This window comes from Falco rusticolus, chromosome 4 (genome assembly GCF_015220075.1).
Source record: "Falco rusticolus isolate bFalRus1 chromosome 4, bFalRus1.pri, whole genome shotgun sequence".
NCBI lineage: Eukaryota > Metazoa > Chordata > Aves > Falconiformes > Falconidae > Falco > Falco rusticolus.
In genome coordinates, this window is record NC_051190.1 from 43,355,184 (window position 1) to 43,367,551 (window position 12,368).

The window sequence follows — 12,368 nt, forward strand, 5'->3', positions numbered from 1 at the left end:
TCCCATGAAAAAAGTCTGTAGGATAAAGATGGACTCTGTTCCTGCTGTTCAGACACATTACAAATAGCAAGATAAAGGCAAGTTTGGCTGCTAACCAAGGTCCAACTTGGACAAATGCATAAATTAAAAGGGATTTTTATCCCAGCATGCTTAGCTTTGATGATTGTCAACAAAATGAAATAAATAAGCACATTAACTATGCCTTTACCTCAAGACATTAAAAGTAAATATATTCATTACACTGGATTTAATGTTTTAGCTAATGTTTATTCTATAAAGATAACCTGGATGATAATCATAAATTACCATGCTGCCATAAATATACAGCAAAACCGAACACAAAGATCAAGAGAATCCTAAAGCCCAAAATAACAGCATCTTACATAAAATGTCAATTCCACCACTTTCACTTCATCATCACAAAATTATGAAACAATTATTCCCTGTAATTTAAGGCCAGCTTGCACCTGCAACATGTAAAATCTTACCTGAGTTGATACATCACTAGAAATTGAATTTGAGGAGGGTGGCTGCAATGAAAAGATACCTTCATTAAATACAAAACTGATACCAACTGAGTGAAACTTCAACGTGTACAATGCTACAAGAAAACCTTACCTTTGCTCTTACATATGCTTTCCTTATTTTTAAGCCTAGTTTTTGAGCTAGTTCTTGGGTAAGCTTAATCACACTTTCATCCTAAAAAGACATAAACAGAATTTCATAATTTACATGTATTGTCATCTGGTCAAGACGTCCATTTACATCTCAGTCTATATTCTGAAAGATTCCCATAAGCAGGATGTCTCAATGCATCTTTACTCTTTCACAAATACATGGGACTGCAAGCTAACACTGAAAAATACAGCTACCTTCAAGCAAAATTAACTTCAATATTTGGAATTTTTTTTAAAGCTAAAAAATAGAACTATCCTCCTCTTCCATTTATTTGAATTTAAAATAACATACAGATTTTCCCAAAACCAGAGAAGTTCAGAGAAGTGGGTTTTTTTGTGAGTGGGTATTTTTTGTTTATTTGAGGAGGGTGTTTGCTCTTTGACAGGATAGGAGGTTTTTCACAAACTGAGGGCCACATTTCTGATCACCATTATGTCAGCTACTACATAACACTGCTGAATATTTAATGAGAACTCCATATTTTGGCAGTAATTCCATCATACAACTAGAAAAGTTGAGTTAAAAACCTGGTCTTATTTCACTCTGTCCTGTAACTATACTTTTAATATTTTTTTTTTGTATTTAGCTTTAACAACATGTGCTACAGCTAGAAAAAGCTATTTATAAAACTTACATAAAGGTATATAAACCTTAAGCAAAAACATTCAAATCTGGAGGTGCAAAGTGAGGAACCAGAGTTACACGTTCAAATAAGCTGATTCTGTCTTTGGAAACACAACTGAAACCTCCTCTATATCAAGAGGTAAACCTATGCTCAACAGTTTGTCTAGCCATTTCACTGTAACTTTAATATAGAAAGGAAAAAAAAAAAAGCAACACAGTACTCTGTCCCATGATCAGTCTGTTTTGAGCAAAGCATGTAGTTTCCATCAGTATTTTGGTTCAAATCAACTATGCGTTTCTGCAGTGAAATCTCAATCATCCTCACTCACTGCTTGTTAGTTCACATTATGAAGGATCTCAGAAAGCCAAATTAGATACATTTTGGATGAAACTAAACTGGAAGTGCTGCAGGAGAGCACCTGATGCACTCCAACTCTTTAAAAAAAACAAAGAAACCCACTCCCAAACCACCACAGAAATCAGATCCTCAGGACCAGCATTGCAGATCCTCTCCTATTACGCCACACGCTGCTTTCTAATACAGATAGTCTAAGATTAGTGATTCACTTGCATAGCAAGTGATTCAGATGGAGAAAATGCACAAATAAGAACGTTACTAAACACCTGGAAAGCTAAAACACAGTTATAAAAAAAACCCTATATCGTATGTTATAACAATAGATTGTTTTTCTCCTTATGTCGTGAGTATACTTCTGACTGCAGAGAATTTTAAACAATTAATTCAGCAGTTCTAGTGTTTATTGCAAACATTTATGGCTCTTGACTCCCACTGCAAAGCCACTATTTCTACTCCTGAAAGTTAACACAACAAACTGAGTTTGGGGACTATCATCTCTGCTATTAGTCTCCTCTTCCACAGCAAAAAACAATTCTTCAAGGAATAAAAATGTTTTACTGCATTAAAAAAAAAAACAAACAACAAAACAAAAAGCCTTTAATGGTCTTCATATATGTTTTCTGTATTAAATCTTTAAAAATAATCATCAATATGTCATATACCTACCTGTGGCACAGCAAGAGAACATTTTGCTACAGCATCATAAGCCTTCTTATACCTGCCCAGTTCACTCAAAGCTTTTGCTTTCCGATAGAGCGCTCTGAAATTGTTTTCATTCAATCTTAATGCTATCTCACAGTCTTCTAGAACCTTTTCATGCAAACCCTATGAGGAGGAAAAAAACCCAAAGGCACTAATCAGAACTATTATCATTGAAATATCGAATGTAAACTCTATTAGATGAAGGTATTGAAACACTATATGAAACATTCACCAAGGCCACTGCACACTGCATGTGTGAGTGTTGCTAAGTCAGCGACTTATGCAACTAAAAACAAGCAGTGCCATCATTCATGTAAAATCTAGTAACAGTTATGAAGACAATTTAGCTCTTTCACAAGAGCCATCTTATTCTACAGAGAAAGCAGCAGAGGCAGGTACAATCAGCAGTATCAATGGATACAAACACCATTCCATCAGCTTTCAAACCTAGCATCTCTCTTACGTTAATATTCTAGTACTATAACTTAAAAGATCTCCATGATTGTACTTGTAGAGAACATGCCAAAGCGATGATTTGAAACATGGCAATTCTCAAGCCAAGAGCTTTTCGCTCGCTAGGAAACTGTCCGTATCTTCATACACTGTTAGCACATTGTTCTGGAGAAATCACACAGTTTAAACAGAAGCTTACCATATTTGAAAAACATGCTATCCTGTTCACGTGCAGCTTCTCTAAAATATCATCAGATACATGGATTTCTTCAGAATTGGCATAATCAGCTATGTTTATAGCTTCTGTATAGTGACTCAGTGATCCTCTCCAATCACCTTCTCGATATACATCATTCCCTTCATTAAAAAGATTTCTGACAAGCTCTCGTATAAATAACTGGAACAAAGGAAAGAAACACTCATCAACAGCAGTTTTCTGATCTTCTGTATTTCCAAATACATTTTAAACCAGAAAATTTATACTCGCAACTTCACAGAATTGAAATGCAAACCTTTTGTCTAGATTAGTATTTTTCTTCTGATATTTTTCCATGACAATCTCTAATATTCAACACCACAATACATGTAAATAAAATAAAGGCTGAACTACTGATAAAAAAATTACTTGGTGTAAGTAACTTTAAAAAGACATACATATGTTCCATACATTTTTCAGCAAGCAGCAGCCATAGCAACTGGCAAACCAGTAGTGCAAAAAGGTTGCTTTGGCAGAACAGAAGGGGGTTTTTAATCTAAAACTATCAGAATGATTGCATTTTTATCTAGTATGTTCTCAAATCCAGTGAAATCATTTACTATTAGATAACAATGCTGAAAAGACGAGTCTGAAAATAAGTCAAAAATTATTCAAAATAACAACATGTACAGAAACAAAATATGTTAACATTTATATGACTGAGGGTTTTTTATGTCACTTTTGCTGGGCTCTTCTAAATTTAGAATAGCACATTGTTTTATACAATGGATGTCCCGAATTCAACCCTAACACCAGTAGAGAAAGAGTTAATCTGAACTGCTGTACAAGTGAATTCTGGGCATCAAAATACCTGAATATCTGTATCACAATGTTAGTCCTCCACCTCCAATACTGACACATTGTAAATCACCATTCATACTGTATCATTACTTAAATGATGATTAAAGGCAAGAATAAATATAGTAATCCAGGTCTGTGTTAAAAACCTTTCTGGAAATGCAGAAGTAATTTCATTACCTCATATTGTTCTTGTGTCCCTGGGTAGGGCAAAGTAGATCTAGAAAAAGAAATTGCAAAATTTACTTATACATATTGCTTTTAGTAAGAACCAGTATTCTCTGTGATAATCTTTTAAGCAGTCTCACTTGCTGCAACAGGCAAATCTCTAAATATTGTCTATTGCCCGCACTGAACAAGGCAGGAGCGCTGTAGATCAGTTTTGATTAAACATTCATGTTTTCTTATTACTAATGACTCATTTTCATTTAAAGTTACATAGCCAGTCTTAACTGTGCTGTTTAAAACTTACTAAGGTTTGGAATGCTCCAAGTTTAAAACCCCGATGTTGTTTGTTTAAAAACAACTTACTTCCCTCCACTTTGCAGAAACAGGTTGTACATAAGGAGAACTGCAATTTTCTTGTAATTATTATAAAATTACTATCTGTCAAAAGAACTTATCAATTTTAATTAAGTCATACCAATGACAGTACAGGAATTATAAGAGGTCTTCTGTATGACAACAGACATTTTCTCTAGCACAGAAAAGAGGTATTTACTTTTAACTTTTCAGGAAGAAAACCAGAAATTCTTTCCATAGGTTGTCTGAGAACCTGTTTCTAAATAATTTTTAAGAGGGCAGTCACCTTTTTTATTTTTTAAGAATGCCTTATGTGAGCAGCAAACTAGTGTGAAATTTCACAATGATTTTAAGCTAGCCAGGATCTTCTATTCTAGAGAAGATTTTGGCATTGAATCAAATGAAAATTGACTACTAAGATCATTTTTTCATCAGGTTACATTCTCACTCTAGAGAGTTGAAACGTGGTGGTGGTGGTGAGCAAACCCATCCCTTTCAGTAGCAACCTAGTCTCAGGTGTAGTTGTCCATAAGCATAAGGTGGATTTTCAGGCTATCATTTTCTACCCACAAAAAAAAAAAAAATCAATGCTGTTTTTTCTCAAATGCAGAAAAGGAATACCCTCCCACCTTGAATCTGCTGTTTGGGAACAAAGAGGGCTTCTGTCTTTTCTTTAAGACTGCTCCCCATTTCTGTGTAAGATAAGCAAATACTCTGAGGAGTTTTAGCAAATACTCTGAGCAGAAACACAAGTTCTCCTCTGTCCTCCGCTGGTGCTATATTAAAGGGACTTTCCCAGAGCTATCCATCTCACATGTATAAGCGAACAAGAATAAAACCACAAAAATCATACTCTATAAATTGGAGTCCTTTCTTAATGTCCTGTTGTCTAGCGCTCCTCTCTTCTGACACATTGGACATGTTATCGTGAACATCCACTTTTCAGATATGCCACTCCTCAAAAAGGAATAAAGATAAATGGCTGTTAATATATAGCATTTTGCATTCGGACCAGAAGGATCCAATCTCACATCAACACCAAGTCCATAACACACAGATGATACTGCAGCACAGCTTCAGCACACACACTCTGAGGAAACCTCAAACACTGAAGTGCCCACAGCAATACAGGTAGAAGCCCCAAGTCAAAACCAACAGCCCAGTTACACAACACTTCTACTGAAAACCTTTCTTCCAATTTCTACTTTATCTTTGGTTTTCCACTTACTTACTCTGATGCTGAGCCGTTTTAGCAAAACGAAACCAAATTACAAGCACAGCTTGCATGCATTACTGCTAAACCAAGCTAAGGCTCCACTGTCCCCTTTTAATAACTTTACACTTCTTTTATTTATTTGTTGGAGTAGAAATAAATTCAAGACCCTGGTATATTTATTAATAAAACCCAAACTGATCAGAAAACTACCATTGCCTAATTCTTGAGTCTCTCATCATCACCCAACTGCCACGGTGTAATCAGAAGCAAAATACTACTGCTTTAATAATATCTACCAGTTGACCAAGGTGAACGTCTTGGAAACTACCAGTTTTCAAATTCATTTTAAAAACTGTATTACATTAATATAATTTCACATCACCAGCTTGACATTTCAATCCAATTTAAATAGTCTTGATCACTGATTTTTTTTTTCCTTCACGTCTCTTTCATTTACTAGATTTACAGATGTTGGAGTTGAACAGGCTAAAACAATCTGTATAACCTTCAAGATAAGGCTTCCTGCAGCACGGCAGCACAGCTGCGTACAGTTGTGACTAACTGCAATGTAAGAACACAACTTATTTTTACAAGAAAGATCACCAAGACAAAGTTTTGTTCTCAAAACACTGAAATTCAGAAAAAGGCTTTTAGCTTGAGGAAATACATTTTTTTGGTGATGAAAATTACTTTTTGTAAAAATAAAAAACCTAACTGCATGCAGTATGTCTCTGTTAGTCTGGAAACTAAGCTACTAAGCTAAAAAAAGCCTGTATTTTGTGCCAGGTTACCATTAGACATCAATGATGGAAGAATGAAAACAAAGTAAAGCAAAAAACCAAAGTAATTCCCAGCAAACTCAAGAAAATCACAAATGACAATAGAAACCAGATGGAGAAGATACCCTACTTTCCATGAATGATTTGGAATCATGAAATGATCTGAAGAGCTCTAATAATGTTTACAAACATTTCCAAAGCATCAAAAAATAAATACATGAAGTCAACATAATTTCAAGTCATTAAGAGTTAGTCTTATCGTAACACATTCCTAAACGATCATAAGAAGCAGTAATTTTCTTAAGGTCACTAAACAAATTAATGGAAGCACTCCAAGGCCCCCGTTTCACCTCACTTCCCACTGTGACCTCCTAATATCAGCACACTCTTTAAATAAAAAATAAAATAAAATATACAGAAAGGTCTGTAGATCATGAACAGCTACAATAGTTCGCCAACATGAATTGTTCAGCTATTGCTTGTTTAGGTATATAAATAGCACTCAGTAATCTACTCTCCAGAGGAAATAACATGAAAAATGGTTACAAAATGAGTTTGTGGTTATTTTATGCATCAACTTTTCTTCCACAAGTTAGTAACACACACTGTACTTTCAGCACATATATGGAAGATTTATTTATTATAAGAAAAATGTTTTAATGAATTACAATAGCATGTCTATGAAGAAATGTAATTATAAATGCCAAAAGGAGATATATGGGGCATCCAAATATTTTTTGTTTACTCATTCACAGTTTAGGTTTAGAATAAGAAATTCTCACACTAACCGAAGACAGCAGCAATATCAGTATATGCTTTCCCACAAAAACAAGTAACTCTGTAAAACATATTTTAGTCCCCTGAATCATCAATTGACAAAGTAATACCTTGACAACACAAGAGCCTGGTGTATATCTGTTTTCCCATTCTTCTTCCCCCAGTCCATTGAGATCCCTTATGTGCCATGGTTGGCATCTTGACTTCTCCTGTTGCTGCCAAACTCAAATCTCAAATCACGTCAGGCTCCCAGAATTATGAGGCTGACTGAAAACATACTAGTTTAAAAACCAAAGGTGTTCTTTGTTTCCGTTATATGCCATTTGTTTTTGAACTTCTGTGGTGCACTTCATTCTTTTCTTAAGACTTTTTACCACGACTTTAAAGTCCATAATTATTTTTTTTTTAGTAAGGCTTCTGTGAGGATGAGGGAGATGGACTCAACGACCCTCATGGGTCCCTTCAACCTTGAGATATTCTGTGATCCTCTACCAAGATCTGGGCAAGCATTAAGATCAGCTTTACTGATTTTAAACAACCCCAATACTCCATACGAACAACTTGCAAAGAGATGAAAAAAGTCCAACACAGTAACAATTGCATTTATTTGTCACCTCTAGCATAAATATTAAAGATTAAATGGAATACTGAAACTTCAGGATGCCCAGATCCAATGTCTCCATGAAAATAAAGTTAATGGAAACGTTACAAACTGGCACCACAGATAAAAGAATAGCTAGCAAGTGATGAACATATGTGAGTGGTGTAATTTACTATTCAAAGCAGTTTTCTGTTGTATTCCTACTTAGTCATTTGCATCTGTACCATGTTCAGGCAAAAGTTATCTTTCCTTAACACACTAAAGTTATCTTTCCTTAACACACTTTGACAGTCACGTTGCCCCAGTATTTGATTTTGCAGAGGATTTAAAACTGTTTCAGATAGCAACCCTAACAGCATCTCTCCCATCCAAATTATCCTTAGATCCTTTTGAGCAACCAGAAACACATTAGAGTCAGTAATATACAAGGCAAATAATCATGTCTTGATTTTTAATGTCACCCATCCACTTTGAAAGTTTAAAAAACCCCAACCTATTTAGCAACAGCTTTTCTTTTCCACCTGCAGGAGCAGAATTTAAAACAAATAGACATATGTACATACGTTTAAAAAGTTAACATGTGGCTTTGCTGCTTGTAACTATTACTAGAAAAGCAAAGCCTATACTCTTGCTTTACTCTTTGTGCAGTTCACTGAAAGAGACAAGCTAAAAGAAAGAAAAAATAGCATGGGATCTAAAATAAAAAAAAGGCAGATAAATGTATGAGTAATTAAGGTCATGGGCAGAACTGATTGTTGCATTAAATGTAGTATTTCGAGAACTGCTATTACATGAACAACACAAGCTCAATTTATTAAATCTAGTAAAGAAAAAAAAAAATAGCTGCCTAAACCCAAAAAAGTTAAAGAACAATTTATAATGTTTTATCTTTATCACAGGCTTCAGCTTGCCCTGTTTCACAAAAGCAGGAGCCAAATGACAGAAAGTACTCTGCCAGTAGCCAATGTCACCTTTTCTGATAGATGCTGGTCCAGTTATACAAAAGGGAGATACGGAGGAAAACAGGCTTGAACCAGCTCTGGCAGACAGCAACACGTACACTTTTCTCTCACACAAAGCCACTTACACCTCTGACTGGTTATTTGTTTTCCTTACAGCACAGGGCAAGAGAATTTTCTTGGTTTCTGTATTTTGGCACTTCTGAGGCATTCAAGATAAGTTTTAAAGGATATTCACAGTATTTAGCATAGGCCTGGGATAATTCTTCAGGCACAAGGGCTTGGAGTACAACAGTTGCTAGACTATCTTGCAAGGCAAAATTGATCTTTGGAAGGCAAGTCAATAAATTCATACAGAACACAGAGTGCTGGGTTTTTCTGCAGAAGGAATACAGGCCCCTTTGTTACCCTGAAATGGAAAGTCACACTCCTTAAAACTCTGAACAATCTAGCCTTTTAATTTTAAAACTGCAAATTCATCTACAGTTTGCCATGCACACAAGTTCCCCCAGTTGAAAGTTCACTCCCAAAGGATAAGGAACTGGACAGGACCAAGTCTTTTCTCCTGTCGCATACGCTTCTGCAGACAGCTTGCTTAGAGGTGAACAGAGAACAGAGGAAAAATGCATTTGGGGACCAGAACTACTACCACTGGGAATAATGACCTTCATCTGACCAAATAATTCTGCTATTGTTCGTTACTGACATTAATGGTTCCAGTTGTCATAAATACTTCATATAAGCATTCCCTGTACCTTCAATCCTAAATGCTGCGAACAACTGCAAGACAGTGGTCCTCACTGCACCTCCTTTTCCACAGAGCTAAAACTTACAAAGTGCAGCATATACATGTGTTTACAGAAGCATCCCCTTGCCATGCATCACTGAGTTGACTATTAATGCAATTACCGGGTTACAGAAATCTCAAATTAGATCTTTATACAGTACAAAGCACACTGAAAATTTTATCATGATCGCTGCCGATAGATCTCTACCAGCCTCAGTGGTTCAGCTGAATTAGGAACCTTGACTGGGATGCAAGTCTAGTGAAAATCACACTGAGCAAAGAGACCCCCTTTTGTACTCTAGCACCAGCATTCTTCCCGCTCATTATGACACAGGCAGGAGAAGAGGTAACAAACTAAAAAGAGTCAACTCAGTCAAAAATTAACCCAGCATCTACACCATTGTATGTCAAAACTTTGATCAGCAATCAGAAGTTCTGAAAACAGAAGTCTGCATGTAAAATAAAAACATGAACAGCTCACCAGTGTTTGCATAAAGGAAAACTGCAGTACAGAAAAGAGAAGTTACACTCTGGGTCCTAGAATAAAGGGATGACTGCAAAAAGAACAGGGAAGACTGCAACAGAACAGTAGGAGTGAATATATGACTGAAAGGCAGGCCACATAAATCCCTTTCACCTATAAAAAGTGAAAGCCGATCTCTGCTGCTACCTCCTGCACCAGTAACAGCAGCAACTAGCATAATCTGTTCAGGCATCTGGCTACAAAAAGCTATATACATATAATCCCCACCCCAGAAGCACAAGAGAGCAGGTCCCTCTATCAAGAGAAACAGGTGAGAAAAGCAAGTGGGACACGTGCAGCTATACCCTATCTGCCTCCTATAGAAGGAACTCACTGGCAGAATCACCTCCATTCCCCCCACTCCCAACTCTACCAAGAACCAAACCGGACATCAAGCACCTGCCCAACACAGAACAAGCCTGACCCAAAGCAGCCTTCTCAAGGCAACTTCATTGCCTATCCTAACCATCTGACGGTATTAGTTGCAATTATTCATTTAAAAACTACAGCGCAAATTAAAACATACATTACAAAGATTGTAAACTGCTCACCAGACTTGGACCGGCATCAAGATGAAGAAAGAAAAACAGAAATCTTAACACAAAACAGAAATCTTAACACAAAATCTTTTAGAAATATCTTCCTCAGATAGCATAGGCACAGAAGATTTAATATTATGCTCATGCATCACTAGGTCATTACATAAGACATTTCAAACACATAACATGCTGCAGGGGGAACAGGGAAAACAGCACACGACACACATTTCCATAGTTTTGAGTTAATTCCTCTGCTCCATCTAATACTTCCGGCCACAATCACACAACTCCGTTACGTCAAACAAAAAACCAACTTAATCCACAAACATAACTATTTCACTTTTTATTTCTGTAAAGAGAAACAATCTTGGCTGTTGTCAAAATGAAATATCCAAATTAAACAAATGCAAGAAGACACCCACCCCAACAGTTTAACATCGATTCATTCCACGTTCTTTATTTTTTAGCCACATCCGCTCCCACTCATTCCCCACACATGAAATAGTAAGATACAGTTCAAGGTTTGTTTTCTGTTTTGATAGCTTTCCTACATGGCTTTTTCTAGACCCATGAAAGAAACAGGAGAGAACAAAGGTGCTTTTCTAAGTCGCTTCATTTTCCTGGGAAATTCAGGAGTGGGGCTGGAGCCTTTGGTTTATGGCTCCCTTAGACACTTAGTAAAGAACAGCTCCAAAATCCGAGCTGAAGGAGGAGTATCTTATCACCAAGTCCAGATTTATCGACAGAATTTTCACCAAGACAAGCTCTGTCAACAGATTTTGACGAGCGTATTTGACAGCCTTTGCGTTTGGGTTGGGTTTCTTGTGGGTTTTGTTGTTTGGTTGTTTTGGGGTTTTTTTGTTTGTTTGTTTTTTGGTTTGGTTTTTTTTTTTTTTACATCTTGCAACACAGACAGGACTTTCTGCAAGCCAACCGTAGCAGCGCTGCCGGAGCGGGAACCGCCTCCGCAAACCAACGGGATGGAAACGGGCCCCGCGTTCTCCCGACGGCCGAGCCCCCGCTGCGGCGGGCCCGGCTAGGCGCGGCGGCCGCGGGGCTCCTCCCGCCCGCCCTAAGCACGGCATGGCGGGCCCGGGCACACTGCGAGCCGGGGCTGCACTGGCGAGCCGGAGCAACAGGAGAAGAGCTCCCTGGCCGCCAATCCCCGCGGCCCGGGCCGGGCCGGGCCAGGCCAGAGCCTAGTGCGCCCGGCGCCCTCAGCCCACCCCGCACCGGGCCCGCCTGCCGCCGCCTTTGTTCGCGCCACCCGGCTGCCGCGGGGAGCCCTCCCCGGGGGCGGCCGCCACCCGGGCCCGCCAACTTCTCCCGCACAACTGGCGGCGCCCGCCGCCCCCCGCAGGCAACCGGCAGCGGGAGGGCTGCTTGCACCGCTGGGAGGGGCCGGGCGGCGGCCCCGGCGGAGGCGCGGCCCCACCCTCGGCCGGAGAGCGGCTGGCCCCCGCGGCGAGGGGAAGGGCGGGAGCGGCTCCCGCCGAGCGGGACGGAAAGGCAGCAGCCGAGCCGGGCCGGGCTGCGACCGGGCGCGCCTTCCTCGGGCGGAGGGGCCCCGCCGCACGCGCGGAAAGCGGAGCGCGCCCCTCCCCCCCCCCCGCGCCGCGCAGCCCAGCCCCTACCTACTCCTCAGCCCCGCGGGAGCGCAGCGCCGTGAAAGGCGGAGCCACCGAGCCGGGGGGCGCAACGGCGACGGCGGCGACAACGACGACAACGGCAGCGCCGCCCCCGCCCCGCCCCCGGCAGCGCCGCCGCAGGCGCCCCCTGCTGCTGGGAGGCCGCGG

General features: G+C 39.5%; 1 protein-coding gene across 3 annotated transcripts in view; it reads right to left on the reverse strand.

Moving 5' to 3' along the window:
• The window catches only part of ZC3H7A (zinc finger CCCH-type containing 7A), a 30,087-nt gene extending 17,770 nt beyond the window's left edge, over nucleotides 1-12,317 (reverse strand). The window contains exons 1-7 of one of the 3 annotated variants that reach the window (XR_005103842.1): nucleotides 12,207-12,317; nucleotides 5,245-5,348; nucleotides 4,050-4,089; nucleotides 3,015-3,212; nucleotides 2,327-2,485; nucleotides 619-699; nucleotides 489-530 (exon numbers count right to left, since the gene is read on the reverse strand). Coding sequence is in view for 2 of the 3 variants with exons in the window: in XM_037385013.1 (XP_037240910.1) it covers nucleotides 489-530; nucleotides 619-699; nucleotides 2,327-2,485; nucleotides 3,015-3,212; nucleotides 4,050-4,089; nucleotides 5,245-5,312 (588 nt within the window). In the remaining variant the exon portion in view is untranslated. The remainder of the gene's footprint in view (nucleotides 1-488; nucleotides 531-618; nucleotides 700-2,326; nucleotides 2,486-3,014; nucleotides 3,213-4,049; nucleotides 4,090-5,244; nucleotides 5,349-12,206) is intronic. The other 2 variants (XM_037385013.1, XM_037385014.1) reach the window with 2 other exon arrangements.
• Between the last annotated feature and the right edge of the window lie 51 nt (nucleotides 12,318-12,368).